This window comes from Falco rusticolus, chromosome 2 (genome assembly GCF_015220075.1).
Source record: "Falco rusticolus isolate bFalRus1 chromosome 2, bFalRus1.pri, whole genome shotgun sequence".
Classification (NCBI taxonomy): domain Eukaryota; kingdom Metazoa; phylum Chordata; class Aves; order Falconiformes; family Falconidae; genus Falco; species Falco rusticolus.
This window is the reverse complement of record NC_051188.1, coordinates 121,974,960-121,992,001: the sequence shown is the minus strand read 5'-3', so window position 1 is coordinate 121,992,001 and position 17,042 is coordinate 121,974,960. Positions and strand designations below refer to the sequence as shown.

Sequence of the window (17,042 nt, the reverse complement as noted above, 5' to 3'; positions counted from 1 at the left end):
GAGTTGCTGAACAGCTGTTTACTAGTAATCAACTACTCTGTGTGTTTGGGGTTATATTTTTGTACTGTGAGGGAATGAATGTGATTGTTCTGTCCTGTCACCCCTTCTCTCATTTCACTTTTAAACCTAATAGTCTGTTTGAGCCTGGTTGCATAGAGAGGTCAGGACCTCAGAGAAAGGAAGCCCCTCTGAGTTTCATGAAAACAGGTGTTCAGGTGAGGAGAGGTATCTTACTTGTGTGTGTCATGTGTCCATATCTCCTCCCACCCCACATCTGTTTAGCGTTAGCACGTTCCTTTAGATGCCTGATAAATGATACGGGAGAGACCTGCTCCACATGTGGGAATAACTGCAGGTGTAGTGGACACCTTTTCAAAAACTGAAATTTGTTGAGTCCCAGTGGCAACCTTGTGCGAAGTGTGCATTTGGTGTCTCCAGGCTGCACGGGACAGGTGGCTTGGGACCTAAGATTCAGGGTGCTTATCAGAGAAGTAGAGTTTCCATTGGCCTTTGCACAGCTGTGACCAGGATGAACCAGTGTGTTTATGTTATTATGATAATAGCAATAGCTTTTAAAAGTAGTCACTGATGTGCCTCTACTTGTCTTATAACGTACAATTGATACAAATGGCTTTCTGTTGTGGTTTCTGTTTATAGGAAACCACAGTGTTGTGACATTTCCCTTTTTGCAGGATTAGCTTTTATGGACAGACTTCCTCTGTGAGGGCTCCTCCTTCCTATGAGACTAGTGGAGTTACCCAGTAAGTTCAGGAGTTGAGTGTTTTTTGGTGGGGCTTTTGTTTGGTTGGCTGGTTTTTGGGCATGTGGGAGGGATTGAGACTAAAATCCATAGCCTTTGTCTATAGGCTCCCTGTGCAATTGATTATTGTTCAGCTGTGTCCATTGGCTGTTTCTGTTCAGAACACAATTTTAACATGTCTGGCAGAAAGGAATTTGTCCACGTCATGTTTCCAGTGTTTGGTTAATATTTATAGCTACTTACAGTGACTGTAACAAGCAATGAATTGTTGGATGGACATTTATTTACAGCTTCCAAATTTTTACAATTCTGACTTATACTTGAATAAAATTAGCAGAGGTGCGGTTCACTTGCAATGTGCAAGTGTACATGTAAGCAGATGTTGTACTGGTAAGTTTCTGCAGTTAGGTTTGTGGGACCTGATGAGTGCCTATGCTAAAACTTAAAAGCAGGCCTCTGTTCTCTGAAGCCATCCTGGGAAATGCCTTCTGTGAGGCTGATGCTGGAAAGCAATGAGCTGGCTAGCTGATACATCTCACGAGATGCTTTCTCAGTGTCAGTATCCATGTGACGACTTGAGGTTACCAAAAGCAGTTAACCTTGATGGTCTGTTTGGCTTGTGGTTCTAATGTGGCAGTTTCGTTCTCCTGTTCTTAATGCAGCCCAGGTGCACGCATTGCTTATACTGAACTTTACCTTCCCTTCTGGGCTTCATATGATGTTATTAATGGGGCTCTATCGCCAAGGCAGGTATGTGCTTAGAAGTGTACACCTTATGATGAGAGTAAGAGTTTATCCCCAAGCAGTCTTATTTTCCTTGAAGTGCCCTATGTGGTGCTGTCTGTTCCCCTCTCCAAACAAGACTCCCACCTGAGGAGCGCTGGTGATGCTATCTGGTACGGCTGCAGGGGTGACTCAGCCCAGGTGTCCTGCTTCTCTGCAGGTGGGCCTGAGATCTCACCTCTGGTTTTGGCTGCATTGACAATTGCTGTGCAAGGGAGGCTGTAGACCCCTTGAAGCAGCACTGTGAGATGGAAGCTTTTACTAATAAAAATAACTGTACCACAATGAGAAAGATCCATGTTTATAATACAGAGGCGATTACAAAAATTTTGTGTGGTGTTAACTCAGTAGTCAGCTTTGACTAATTTGGCTTGTCCAGGTTTCCCTGCCTTGTTTCTGCTACTCCTCCATTCCTGTTCTTGCTATTTCTTTGAAATTCTCCTTTTGCAGGCTGCCACCTACAGCTGTGGAGAGAAGGAATGCACTGGGTACTTGTGTCCTGAAACCAGCATTTGAATCTTTAGTGGGGTGAGTCTTTGCTGGGGAGGGAGGTGGAGGAGGAAAGGCTGTACAAATTGAGGTAGAAATGGGCTATTTATATTTCTGGACTATTTCACATTTTGATTTGCCTCTGGCAGTACAGCTTTTGGGCTTGGGTTCGTTGCTGCCTTCCTGGTTATAGCAAAACCAAATATTTAGCTTGCCACTGACCAGCAGCTGAGCAGTACCACACAATTAGCTCAACACGCTGGTGTATGTACTGAATAAATAAATGCTTCCTGTTCAGATACTGTAGCTAGTAACAGTAAAACTATTCTAATTATTGAAATAAAAGCCTTAATTCCTTCTGCAATTCCTATTTCCCCCTGCTTTTCCTGTAAAAGAAACCTGCGTTTCCAAGACCGAAACTTGGTCATTCTGCTGTTAAGAACCTGGACTTAAAAAGATTAAGATTTTTGGTAGCCAAGTGTTTCTGTAGCAGCTAGGGACCAGAGACGTTTTGAAAATATCTTCATTTTATTTGGAAAGCGGAGTATTGGATGAATTTTCGCATATTTCAGTCTTTAATGACCTAAGATTCTCTCCCTTCAATGGAATTTTAATTTTAAGGAAATTTAATTCTGATTAAATTTGCAGTTATTCATGCTTTCTTTCCTCTGATAGTGTTGTTGAATTGTGTGTAGGTGTCCTCTGCTTTAAGGTTCTCACAGGAAGCTTCCTTTGTAAATGAGCAATCAGGTGAAAAAAGGAAGAGCTTCAACACAAAACAAAGGAGGTGTCTGGTCACAAAAGTGCATCCAAGGGGTTTGTGAGGAAATACTGAAAGTTTTTGTTATTAGAAGCACAAGTTTTAAATGAGAGATGTAGGAAATGCTACAGGACCAGGAGCAGACAGGCTGTGTTGTTGGCTTTGTATTTACCTGAGTGAACATTGAGTGTGGCCCTGAGAAACCTTGGGAAGATGTTTAGAGAGAGTCCTGGCTTAAAGCTCTGAGCAAAGACACCATTGTTTCTTTCTTTCTTTTTTTTTTCTTTCTGTTGTCCTTCTTGCATACAAGAAAACATGGCTTTGATTCAGTGCTGTTGTTGTTTTAAAGAACATGGAAGGGTGTCCAGTTAGTCCTCCCCAAAGCAGTCCTGTAGTCTGAGCTTTGGTTAGCTGCCTGGCCCAGCGTGGTCCAGGTTAGTCTGGTTAGTTAGAACTGGTTAGTTCCCTTGCCTGTGGAGCATGCCCAGGCTGTCAGGCACTGCAGGATGGCTCTTGGACAGAGCAAGGAAGGGGGTGGGAAGGGACTTGGCTGCACTGTGAGAAGAAGGTAGGTGCAGAGCTAGAGCGGTCTCTTATTTTTCCATAGCTCCTTTATAGGGATAATTTGTGTGAGCTGAATATCTGGTCTGTGCACTTCAATAAGAGCCTGGGGAGGCTGAAAGGATTTCTAACCTGCAGAATTAATTATTGGAAAGGAGCCAGAGCTATAAGAGCTAGAATTAAAAGTCTCTTTACAGTAGGTAAATTATTTATTATGTCTAAACTTACCAGCTGCTTCTGAACAGCAAGGCAAGTTATTAAACTTAATATGGGAGTTCAGTCTCTCAAAGTTAGCTGGTCTTGCTTAGTTAATCTATGGCCCAGTTCTTGGTGTGTGGGCTGTGGTGTTTTGATTTTTTAACAGCTGTTAATATTCTTAGTGGAAAAACAAGTCAGGTGCTAGCTGTGGGTATTTGTGATCAATACTAGGTTTTCTCACTCTGACTGTATACTTCTGTGTTAACATTTTAATATGGAAGCTAGTATGCAGAATTGCTACAAAGTTAACCAGTTCAGTGAGTGTGTGTCCTCGTAACTCCAAGGTGAAGCTGAGGGCATGGTAGCATGTGAGGGGACTGCGTCTACGGGTCATTCATTTGTCGTAACAGTCCCTTCCCTGCTGTGAGGTAGCCCTTGTCTGCGGTTACTTTTGGAAAGTGACCCATTCTTTCTATCTTGATGCTTATAAGGTGTAATGCTGTCGTGTCCTAGACTGCAGGAGGGATGTGCTGTTGGGGCACACCTGCTTGTGATCCCCACGTGCCATGCTTCTCATCACAGGGTAGCCTGTGCGCTGGGCTCCTTTCAGACACCCGACTTCTAGCTAAGCCAGAAGATGCACTGCAGGAGCACACCTGATGTGCTACAGCTGCTGAGGGGTGCTCAATCTTCGGGACCCTACTAGAGTTAGTCTAGGGTTAAAACAAACAAACAAACAAACAAAACCCCACAAAAAAACCCAACACATCCCCCCCACCCCACCAAAACCAAACCAAACTGCCTGAGATGTGTGTAATGTGTGCATGAGAACTCCATACCATTTTGCTGTATGTTGCCCCAGACTACTTACTAATGTCAGCACGGCCATAAAACACCTTGTTTGAATGGGAGCGCATATCAAATAAGCTGATGTCCTCAAGAGGTGGTATTTTCAGGTTAAAACATCTTGTTTCATATCCCATTCTTATTTATTAAATTGCCTTATATAATAACTCTTAATTTTCCTTGCCTCTGTTATGTTATCTTCCTGGGTTATATATTCTCTTAAATATGCTGTCTCATGGTGTAAGCTTTCAGTCATGTGATTTTGGTGACTCAAACTTACACTAGCAGAGAAATTCTTCTATCTCACTCTCTACCCATATTTTCCATAATAAAATCTTCCCCTTTTCTGTCATCTGCTTTCTTTTCGTGTGTTCATGAATTTTCTTCTTTTAAAAATTGATAATACTTGAAGTAGGCTAAAGAAAGCTTTTTTATTTAAAATGCAATTGCATGAATTATTGGCTTATTTAAATAAGTCATGTGGATTTTTAAAACATCTTACTTTTTCCTTTCATTTAGTGTTGACAAAATATACCCATTCCTGTGTGCTAACGATTTTATCAGAGTGGCTGAGTTCCACGGGAGCGATAAGTTTGAACTGCCTTATGGAATAAAGCGAGCAGGTTTGTCTTCTCTGTGTGCCTTGGTTTTAAACAAATACCTAAACAGTTTGTAAAGCCACCTGAATCTCAGGCCCTGGTCTTTCATGTTTACCAATGCCAATCCTTTTGGGGGTATCTGGTGGTGATGTAGTGGTTTCGTTTAGTCCCTCTGACCTGGCACCTTTCTGGTTTTAACAAATAAAACACTGTGTTGGGTTTGCCCCTCTTAGCAGAGAAGCTCCAAAAAGGTGGGAGTGAGGAAGAGTGGACCTTATTCAGCTTCCTTCCGTTTGTATGTGGGCTGGAGCACTAAAGGTACCTAGCTAGTGCTTTGCTAGGTGGAATATTAGCTGGGTCAGTGTGATGGGGTTCGTTCAACACACGTAAAGCCAGTTGGGATCTAGTCCTATTGAGGCAGAAGTCCCTGGGTTGGGGCAGTTAAATCAGCAAAATTTTCTTTTTACTGGACTAGCTTCTCCCACCAAGAAGGAGTCACTGGGGCTGCAGGGGGTATTCCTGCTGTTGCACGGCTGCTGTACCTATACAGTGTGTTGGCTTGCTTATGCCTGGTGCCTGTGTTGGTCAGGGCAGAGTAGATGGGGCTGGAGACCCTAAGGGTCTTAGTTGCACTTTTGGAAAGTCTCAGGTCTTAAGAGTTTCTAACGCTGAACAGTGCACCTTCCTAGTACCCTGCAGATCTGGGCTTTAGACTCTCCACTTGTCCTCCATCAGTATAACAAGGATGGTGTATTTTCCTGCACCTCTGGAGCTGAGGTGGGGAAAAATACATTTGGGAATGAACTGAGTCCCTTTCTCAGTTAGAGGCACATCAAGTGTCCAGCAGGCACCTGCCAACCAAGGGAGGGCTGGGAAGGTGCCTCTGCCCAGCTTTGCCAGTGAGCACAGGCTGGTTTGGTGTCTTTGCCCAAGATACGTGATGCTCTTACTGTCTCTGGCTGTGCAGCCTCTCCTCTTGGGTCAAGGCTGCTTCTGTTTGAGCTGAAGATGGGTAGAAGAAAAAACAGTCAATTAGGATGCAGGTCTTAAACTCTTCCAATGCTTATTTACTATAACTAAAACTTACTATTTTTTTTAATACAAATTCCATGCTGTTTTCCAGCAATGGAGTGTTGGTGCAGGAAAAGCTTCCCAGAGTGGAGCTCTGATAAACCTGAATTTCTTTGGCATCAGTGATTAACCTGGGGCCCTAAATTGGTGTCCTTACTTGGATGTTTTTAATGCACAGTGCATAAAACTAACTGTGTCTGAAAATGCTGTAGTCAGGGTGGCAGGTGTATTTTTATATTGGAAAGCACTGAACGTTTTCATTAATCTTTCTTCACTTTTTCTTTCTAGAGCAATTTTTTCGTTTAGCCCTTTCAAGACTACAGAACTGTGGACTTTCCAATGAAGATGACAGGTGAGATCGTTTGTTTGCTAATGTTTCTGTTCATTGCATTTTTAATACCTATCTGAAAAGGAATTTCAGTGGCATTATCTTGAAATTGGTCAAGTTAGCCAAGATGCAGATCTGTCAGTGTCCAAGCAATATGTAGCTGATTCCAAGATTTAAGTAAGTTTGGTTTTAAATGTATGTAGCATCAGCGTTCAAGAATAATTTCTCTGTGAGGGAGCTTAAACCTACAGATTTCTTTTTGCAAGTGCATTAGGAGTTCACTAGCTGAATACAGGGAGATGGGACTGCAGTATCTTTCTATACTTGAGGAAAGTTAAGCCACCCCTTAAAAACTGAATATGATGTAAATGTAAAAATGACTCTTTCGAAGTCATTAGTGTAAGCTAGAAAATGTATGCAGTAAGCAGATGCAAACCAATGACTGTTTCTACACAGAAGAAATCTTAGGTATATCCGTGTGCCACCGCATCCATGGGCCTGCTGCACACCCTGGTTTGTGTGTATGCTCAGCTTCCTTTTCCTGGGAATGGGGGAGACGCAGGCAGCCAGGAAAGGCTGTTCCTGGCATTGTGTGAGTAACTAGGGTGCGGCACATGCATTAGACAACTCTCTTCCCATGCATTAGGTTCCCCTGCTTAATCCAGTGGTTAGAATCCACTTCTGCTGAGATTTTTTTTGTTTGGTTTTGGAGGGTCTTTCTGTGCGCATGTGCGTGTGGTTGTTGTTGGGGTTTGTTTTGGTTTGGTTCTTTTCTTTGGTTTTGGGAGGTTTTTTTAGGAGGTAGCATACCTGGGTTGGCAAGTATACTGAAATCCTGTGTTTACTAAACAATGCAAGTGACTTCTTAGACTTACAGTCCAGAAAACGGGCTGACAACCTGCCATATCATGTTTAGTATGTGGACTTCTTAATAAGTTTAAAGCCAACCTCAGCATTACTTCCATTCCTTGGTTTCACTTTTTAATCAAACAGAAGACTGGCTTCAAGCCAAATGCCAGGATCATGTTTTATCCTTGGGTGGAATATGAACAAAATAATTTGCGTTCAAGCTGAAGGATTATCTCTTAGTACCCAGTTTTCTTTTCCCTACTGTACTTCCTTTCCCAGTGTTTAGTATCTATTTCTAGGATGTTCAGGTTTTCTCTTAAGAAGAGAGAGGGGGAAAAAAAAGCAAAACCACTCTTTGCTGTCAGGAGTGTGATAATTGGGGAAATTTATGCAGAATTGGCTGACAAAGGCTAGTCTTTTGTCTGGAGTTTGAAGGAGAATGTCAAACACGAAAGTCACAAGTTCAGCACTACAATAATTTTGGCTATAAAGTAGAGATGCTTGCAGTACAGCGTAGTAGCTTTTAAATGGCAATGTCAGTCGTTCTAGATCAAAGGTAAGATAATTGGTATATTTATACTTTGAATGTAGGCTCTCTGAGATACAGATATGTGCAGTGGTTCTGGGAAGTACGTCTCATTTTCAAAAAAGTAATGTACTTCAGTAGTACTGAAGCAAAATGAGAACCATTACTGTTTAATAGGCAGTAGTATAAACAAATCAAATGTACAATGACTTCATACAGTATTCTTTCTGGATCCATCAGATTTTGTGTATAGCACTGTTAGGGTGTCAATCACTGTAGGAAGGAAGAGAGCTTTTAGATATGCATTTAACTGAGAGACAGTGGGTTTTACATGTGAAACACTTTGGGAAACAATCCTAACAACATTCTCCAGTAATACAGAATTATTAGGCAGCTCTGTAAAGCTGCTGCCTAATTTGGCCTTCTTGGCAGAAGGCAAACTGAATTTCCCTATAAACTTTTCCTGGGGCAGAGTGGGGGAACCTGCTGTATAAAGTATCCTAACAAATATGCTCATATAAGCTGTATTTGTGTACAGCTTAGGTAAAAGTGTACATAGTGAGCCACAAAGGATTTTTTTCTGAACAGAGCCATTTCCCACAATTAGATGGGGTTCTCACTGTCTAAAGGTCTACATTCTCCAAAACTGTTTGGAAGTGAACAGTGTCACTAACTTCAGTGAAACAGCCCAGAGGAGAAGGGTTTTCCATGCTGAGGCTATCCAGAGTAACCTCTGAACACCTGCTCTATTGGTATCCTCATAGTTACTTGTTGGGCACTCTCAGGACTCTTAAGCTCAACAGCAGTAGATTCTCATCAATGAATTTACACAATCCTGAGTCAACAAAATGTGACCTCTGCATCTTCCTTTTACCAAATAACCTCAAAGGAAATAATTTGCATTCCTCAACTGACTATGCGGGGGTGTGTTAAAGGAGTTGAGGTTGAGATCTTCTTTCGACACTTCCAGAGAAACAGTATTTCAGTGGAATGTGGAGGATGCAAGCCTTTTGACCTTTAAAGGCTGCATTTTCATTTAACAAGTTTTTTTCTCTTTTACAGACTAAGAAAATGTTTCTTTCAGCATTAACAATATAAACAAAATATGTAAACTAATCCCTGCCTTTGAGATTAAGAGGCTCTTGTACACCATGTGAATAGGGCAATGGTTTGAGTGACTAAAGGGTTTGCATTTAGATACTGGAGATCAGTTACTATGCAGTTTGCATCGGGATTGATTTATACTCTTAAGCAGATCTCTAACACCTAAATGCAATCCCTTAGTCACTCAAACCATTGTTATAGCAGTTATTGCAGCTGAGGTCTTAATATTTTTCACTTTCATTGGTATTGTGCTGGTGCTTGTAAGCCAGACCTCCAGACTTTTCAGTCTGTTATGTTTCACTTACAGCACCTTATGTTGGTTAAGGACATCTGAATTTATTTCTCTTCTTGCCAATTTATTGACTTGGAGAAAGCGTGAGTGTTTAGGGTTTTAATATGAAAACATTAAGAAAAAGGAAACTTCTAACAAGTGGGGTTGGTAAAATACCTGGAAGTAACAGTCTGCTGAAAACCAGTGTGTTGATTTCTGCAATCTATGGTAAGTACAGGTCAGGTCAGCTTGTTTAAATAACATTGAATACAGTCCAGCCTTGCTACATACTCTTTATCTCCATTTCATATGTCTGTTTCCTATGATATTATGTTCTGGTTTTTACTCTAGCATAAACAGTTTTCCTCCTCACTTATCCCTGTTGGTGGAATCTGTGCTACTGTGTACGTAGACCTGTGATTATAATGGGACACACTTGAATGGGGGGAGGGAGCACGGGTGAAGGGAGGTGGCGGTTCAGAAATGGCACACTTGTGCCAGACTTCCTGTTTGAGTTGGCCCACTTCAACTTCCTGAGATTGACAGAGATTAAAAGCTGATCCAGTTTGTTTGACTGTATTTATGACTGTATTAATGTACAGTTCATCATGAGTATTTGATCTGCTTGTGGACTTTATCCATTTAAAAAGCTCACATACCAATGTTAGATGTTTTAGTAGTTATTTGAAGTCAGCTGCCAACTTTGGTTTTGAGTATGCATGTCATTAAGGGCAGTGGAGTTTGAAAGCTTAAACTTCAAATTTCACTCATTTTTTCCATCCAAGTAGTATTGCTCAACTCGGCCATGAACCGAGATCTGGTCTGCTTCTGTCTGTAAGAGGGAAGGAGGAGTTCAGATGTGATGTGGAGAGCAGCTACCTAGCTTCTGTAGCTGCATGAACCTCAGCTGCCCTTCTCTAAAGTAATGTTTTATTTTGCTGCCCCTGCCTGGAGTGTGTCCTGCAACATCACAACTGCAGAGTGCAGAGAGGAGAAACCAAAGAGCTCTTCAGTTTTATATCAGAGTGGAAGGCATTACTTCAGTAGTTAGGGTTTGATATAGTGAAGAAACTTCTGAAATCAGCTTCTGCTAAAAACTGGAAGGTATGTAGTAAGGAATCAGTTGAAGTTCATCTACAGGGGACAGAACAGGCAGTGCCTCCTCAAAGTAACATTTTGGTCAGAAGAATACAAATCACTTGTAATGGATTTAACATCATTTTTGGAGATTCATACCAAGTAATGAGTGTTTGTGCATGGTGCATCAGTCACTGCCAAACCAGGGTGTCCAGCAAACATCAGGGATGGATGCTCTAGCTAGGAGGTACCACCAGGAGTTGGAGTATGGGTAGCAGCCCAAGATTTGTATTGTGGTGATGAGGTTTGTACCTCAGTTACCTAGCTGTGTCCGTGATGGAGAATTCAGAGATCTGAGGTGACTGAAGCTTTCAGTGACTCAGAGGCATGTAAACAACAGGAAAATGTGATACAACCAAGTACTAATTCTGCACTCCCCTCCCGCCCCCCCCCCTTGATTCCACCTTCATCATTTACTGATCATGTTTTTGTTCAGTTTGCCTTTTTCCTTCCTGTTTCTCCTTGCTGTTGCTTCTCTGTAGTGCAGGATCTTGCTCTGAGCTCAGTGATACAGTTTGAGAGTAATGAACTGTAATTCAGGAAAAGGGTAACTTCTGCTCCCTTCCTCCCACTGCAGATTTTGCAAGAGGCACATATGTTCATCACTCTGCTGTCTCAGGATATCTTAAAACGAGGTTGAAAAATTAATTTGAAAATGAATAGACTGAAGCAGTCCTGGAGTAGAGAGGGAAGGGTTTTATGGCCGTAGAGGGAATGGGCATACTGAGGGCAGGAAGATGTAACAGGTTTTCACTCTTCTGATCTCTGAGGTGTTGTCATGTGGTTCTGTGGCATTAGCTGGAAATCTTTTTATGAATGCTTGGCTTCTACTAAGCTGCTCAGGAAACGCTAGAGAAAGGTGTGCTAGCTCTTTCTATGTCACCCCTCCCAGAGTTGCTGCATTTAGCAGCACTATTCTTATACAGATATATATATACTCACATATATAAACATTTTTAAAGGCTGCTCCCTCTGTAGATGTGCCCCTAGAGCAGCTGGTGAGAAGGTGCCATCCCAGCATCTCGTTTGAAATGCAGTGCTTTTTACATTGCCATTTATTCTCACTTCACCTTTTCTGTAAGCAGGTTTTCAGAGTTGTGTTGAAGCCCCTATCCCCCACGCAGTACAGCATAGCTGCATTGACAGTTCTGCAGAAAATACAGGGAACTCCTTTGTACATTGAGGTGTTGGTCAGTCGTGGCTAGAACAGGCTGCTTTCGTTGATGTTGAATAATAACTCTTGGCTGAAAAAACAGGTTGGACTGTGTGAGGAGCGAGATATTGATTAGTCTGCATAAACTGCTACACTGGGCATTTAACACAGATTGTAGTATTCTTTGGGATGCAGTCCTGGGGTCTCCTACATTAAGAAATGACATCGAGCCTTTTTCTTATTTGAAGAACTCTGTGGGAGTGCACACTGGGAGGTGGCTTATCCTCAGTAATCTGTGAGCCTGTTTGCGTATGACGAAAATACTAGCATTTTTATTTTGCCAACATTCCTGTGGCAACAAGGCTTTGCTCTAAATAAAGAAGCATTTTTACAATTAAAAATGATGTGCTTGTTTTCTGTAAGGGGGAATTTGCAATCTTATACATTGGATGTAAACCTTCCCAAAATTTCTTGAGTAAAAAGCCTGTCTGTGCCTGTCTTTTTTTTTTTTTTTTTTTCTTTTTAAGCAAAGCACACATTTTACTAGCCTTCAAATAAAGTAGTAGAGAGCAAATGATAAACTTAGAAAATCTGGGATAACTTGGAAAATCTTACCATTAGAATTTCATAAGTTTAGCATTTGCATAATATCTTCTTTGAGTGCTTTTTAACTCTAAATATATTCTAAATTCAAAGGAATTACTATTTTGATTGGATGTAGTATAAGATTAATTTGTAGCTCACTTTTATATACTTAATGCTTTCTAATATGAATCTAATCATATGAGAATGCAACTTTTAATCAGGCATGTCCTTCTGTATGTCATAACAGCATGCACTTCACGTGTTTAAACATGTTTAGACAGCACTTTTTAAGTGGGAGAAAAATCAACATGATTATATTCATTTGAAGAACCATCATGTGTCATTGGGCTAAGGTTTCTCACAGGTATAATTCGGAGGCCTCTGAGGTAAATTGTGAAAATAGATCTTGCTGCTTTAGCTTATGTTTCAGATCTTTAGAGCTGTGGAGTTGTGCAATATTGCAGAAGCCCCTTAATTTGAGTTAGTTTTTCCAGATGTACTCTATCCTCGTTGCGTACCCCCAGACTGGGATAAGATTGAAGCTTTGTAGAAGATAATTTCTCTAATGGCACCCACATCACCAGCTGGTTAGATGATCTTCAACAGCAAACCACCAGAAAGAGGACCTGTATGAAAACAGTTTTACATGAGAGAAGCCATTTCCTGACTTTAGCAGTCCCTGAAATAATGCAGCTCCTTTTTTTTTGAAAGCAGCCTTAGTGTGTGATACAGGATTGAGACTGCTGTGTAAGGGCCAAGCAGTGTAAAAGATACAGCACCGCAGTTAGTAAATAAGCCAGCTAAATGCAAATATATCATTAATAACAGTATAAAATAGGGGAAGTTGTGCATATTACAAGTTCTGTTTGTTCCACAGTATTGCCTGTCGACGGTGTGTTGTGGTCGGTAATGGAGGAGTGCTTCGAAATAAGACGTTAGGAGAGAAGATTGACTCGTATGACGTGATAATAAGGTAAATGCTATCTCATTTTGTATACATGGAAAGAATTAAACTTTTGCTGTCAGCCAATAGCTTTGGAGTTCAGTTATTATACAAATGAAAATGTTTTACTTATTCTGTCGCAGCCTTCATTTAAAAAATTTTGGGAAAAATGGATCAGTGTGTTGTTATTACACAGACGGGTTGATACAGGGGAGGAATGATCACTGGGTGTCAGCCCGCCTCATGTACAGGTACACACGTATGAGATGCTGCTATCGGGGTGGGTCCAAGCGTGTGGCAGGCTGGAGCCCTGGACTGCCCTTGCTGTGAGCCAGCGTCCCAGGCAGGCCTGTCTTTACCTTCCACACCACCTCTGTGCTGGCACGTGGGTTGCTTGGGGTGGATTGAAGATAAAGCTTATGCTGGGAAGTCCATCTTAAGGTATGTGTCTGCTGGAGGCTGGTGGTGATGCCTGCCTCTTTCTCAAGCATCTTAGTTCATATTGGAAGTTTGAGATGCCTTAACCTAGCAGAGGGTGCTGGGATCTGAAGAAGAGGCATATCTGGACTAGAGGAAACTGAGGAAGTGCTCAGGGAGGAAGAGGCAAAGGGAGGGGGGAAGCTCAAATGCCAAACAAACTGAAAATGGACTATTTGGCTAATCAGAATTTTCTGCACATTAAGAAGATGATAAATTAGTTTCTTCTTTGCAGGAACTGAGATGGTAAATGATTAAACAGCCCTTCTGCCTGTTAGGTACCCAGTCAGATACTGTGACTGAACCCTCTTTCACTAAAACCTTTGAGCTGCCATTTGTCTGCTTCAACATGTCATTGAACAAAATCTCATTTTTGTTACTTTGTCATCAATCCTAATGCTCATTTTAGTAATAATGTTTCAGTCTTAAAGCTCTACCATAAAAAGTTGTATACAAAGCCTGGGGTTTGACATGCATTTGAAAATGTACTGATGAGGTGGAAATGAATACATGCAATTCTTCAGTTGTAGCTCTTCTCATAAACTTAACTATAGGAAGATACTACCCCTGTTCTTGGAAAACTTTACTTGCCTGGCAGCTTTGTGCTTTGCCAAAAAACCCCCATGTTGCACTTACTTTGACTGTAGTGTGATGATGCAAAGAAGCTCCATGGATTATTTGTAACCTATTTCAAGTATTTGGGCTCTTTGTAGATCTGTCTACTCTTCTTTAAATGGAAATCTGCATGTAGACTGATGTCACAGAATTTAAAGATGGCTCTAAATTCAAAACTGTTTCAGAAATACAGTATACATTTGTTTACTGTGAATGAACAAAGAGGTGGTGTTTGCATTCTGTACTTAATGACAACTTCTGATGAAACTTGGAAATACTCCCTGCATCAAAAGCAGCATGACTCCTATGCTAAGCAGTCAGTCACATTGGCAGGAATGGAGATACAGAGACTGCCTGAATTCTCTGAAGAATATGCAGCACACCTACCAAGCAAAAACTCCAAAATAGAGACTTAAACACAGCCCCTCTTAACACCTCAGAACAGACAGACCTGACTCACCTGCTCACTGGTTATTAATCTTGCATACCAAAGCAGTGTCAGCTGTGCAAGCAATACTTAAAAAAAAAAAAAGGGGGGTGGGGGTGGGGTGGGTAGCATGACTGAACCACCACCCCGCACAAACAAACAAAAAGCAAACACAGCAATGTGTCAGAATCAGGTACACAGGCATGATCCCTATTCATGTATGCTGTAGACAGTGAAGAGTATTAAAACATTTTTTAATTGCCTCCTGTATGGCTTGGATAATCTAGCAGCATGAATGGAGCGATGGGTAATTTTCCAAGCCAGGTAATCTTGGTCTTCTCCAGTTTCTGTGTTTGAGCCAAACCTTGGCCAAGTTCCCATATGTGCTTGATCCCTCTGAGTTAAGAGGGTGAGTGCACCTGATAATTGCTCATCTGCTATATAATGTGATAAGTAAGTGCTGGGGCATTAAACGCCCCTGTCCCGCAGACTAATGTGTGTGCTAAGCACCGTGCAGGACAGGCATGGGTGCGGTGGTCACTGCCATCTCTGTGTCTCTGTCCCCTGCAGAATGAATAATGGCCCTGTTATAGGGTACGAAGAGGATGTTGGGCGGAGGACGACTTTTCGCCTTTCTTACCCGGAATCCATCTTCTCTGATCCAATCCACTATGACCCTAATACAACTGTTGTTCTCATTGTCTTCAAACCACGTGACTTGAAATGGCTTTGGGAGATACTAGGTGGTCAGAAAATAGTGAGTTCAATGATTCATGCGCTTTGGCTCAGCTTTCCACATACCTCTCATGTGAAATACCTGTTCTGCTTTTAACCTTAGCTCTCCTAGCTGTGGGGAGCACTGGATCTCCTAGTTAGTCTGCTTGGTGTCCCTTTCCTGTAAATGCTTCTGTCCTCTCTCACACACGTTTCATCAGTTCCTCACCCCAAAGCAGTTTTCCTCCTGGAAATACCTTTTTATCCTTTTCATAGCACGGTTCCGTATTCTGATGTGCATGCTCCGGCTGTTTCCCGGATTATTTCATCCTGTATTTTTACTGGAATTATGGAATAATGTTGCAATGGACCTCTGCCTTGGAGATCTTTAGTCCAAAACCTTGTTGAAAGAAAGCAGGGCCAAATTCAAAGCCATACCAGGTTCTCAGGGCATCACCCAGGCAAATTTTGAGTATTTCCAAGGATATTTCTACAGCCTCTGTTGTAGTGCTGCACCACCCTCACAGGAAAGAACTTCTCATCCTTTCACTGTGTGTCTTTCTCAGAGGCTGGTGCTGTCTCTTTTTGTAAACCCCTCCTAGACACCTGAAGACGGGCTGAACAAAGCCAGTCTCCTCAGACCCTTCTTGCTGGCTGTGTGCTCTGGCCCCTTGTCTGTTGTAGTGGCCTTCTGCTGAACTTGCCCTGATTTGATACTCTCTTGCACAGGGGGGAGCCTGAAACAGTATTTGTGAGATTGCAGAAAGACACAATACAAAACAGTCAGTAATAATTTCTGTCTACCTGTTCCCTGTGCTCTGGTGGCCAAGGGCACAGTGAGTGCGTGCTTGCCTCCGGGGCAGGCTGCTGCTGTGTGGGGTGTCCCTCGGGGATCTTTCTGCAAAGCTGTTTCCCAGCCAGCCAGCCCCAACTTCTGCTACTGCAGTGGATTATCCTATTGCAGGAGCACAATTTGGCACACATTTTGGCTGAACATCTTCCTCAATCTCCTGTCCTTAGATTTTTTTACTCTGAGAGTTGCTACAAAACCAAAATCAACTGTTTATTGCCATTAAAAATGTATGTTTACTTGCCTGTTACAGAGTGCTAAAGGCTTTTGGAAGAAACCAGCTCTGAACATGATTTACAGGTCTGGTCAAATCAGGATCCTTGATCCCAGCATCACCAGAAAAGCGGCTTATGAATGGCTTCGTTTCCCAATAAGGTTTCCCAAGAAGGAGGTAGGCTTTTTTCTTCTATGCCTTTTAGTTTTGTACAACCAAACGTGTACTTAGAGGTAATTATCTCTTTATTATAGTGGACTGTGTTAGGACATCTTTTAGGTTCACATTACAGCAGTTTGCATTTAGATGGTGCTCAAAAGAGATGGGAAAATGGAATCTGGAAAGAGTGTGTGTAGCCTTGTATGGCCAAAGTCTCTTTTTATTTTTATAGATTCTATAATTAGTATTAAATGAGACTTTAAGCGGACAGATGTAACGTTGTGAAATTGGAACATGGCAGATCCAAAGAGCCTCTAGAAACATTAAGGAGTCTTGAATTATTAAATATAGCATGTGTTACAGTTTTTCTTAAAAAAAGACAACCAAAAAATGCAACACAAATCAACAAACCAAAAGACATACACCCCCTGCCCCCCCCAAAAAAACCCAACAACAAACCCTGAAACAAAAAATACCCCCACACCAAACAAAAACCACCAACAACCTATAATGCTAATGCTGCTGCAGTTTCACTGTGCTGGGGGTGGTAGGGACTGGGGAGGATACAGGATGTTCCAGCCCTGCACTAATGACATATGTCTAGCAGCATTCTTGTGCTTACT

General features: G+C 41.8%; 1 protein-coding gene across 9 annotated transcripts in view; it reads left to right on the top strand.

Annotated features, from left to right (window-relative positions):
* The window catches only part of ST3GAL6 (ST3 beta-galactoside alpha-2,3-sialyltransferase 6), a 48,910-nt gene that overhangs the window by 22,686 nt on the left and 9,182 nt on the right, over positions 1-17,042 (top strand). For 7 of the 9 annotated variants that reach the window (XM_037378366.1, XM_037378367.1, XM_037378365.1 and 4 more), the window contains 7 exons: positions 693-761; positions 1,994-2,071; positions 4,917-5,020; positions 6,356-6,419; positions 12,898-12,993; positions 15,053-15,239; positions 16,300-16,437. In XM_037378366.1, the coding sequence (XP_037234263.1) occupies positions 693-761; positions 1,994-2,071; positions 4,917-5,020; positions 6,356-6,419; positions 12,898-12,993; positions 15,053-15,239; positions 16,300-16,437 (736 nt within the window). The remainder of the gene's footprint in view (positions 1-692; positions 762-1,993; positions 2,072-4,916; positions 5,021-6,355; positions 6,420-12,897; positions 12,994-15,052; positions 15,240-16,299; positions 16,438-17,042) is intronic. The other 2 variants (XM_037378371.1, XM_037378372.1) reach the window with 2 other exon arrangements.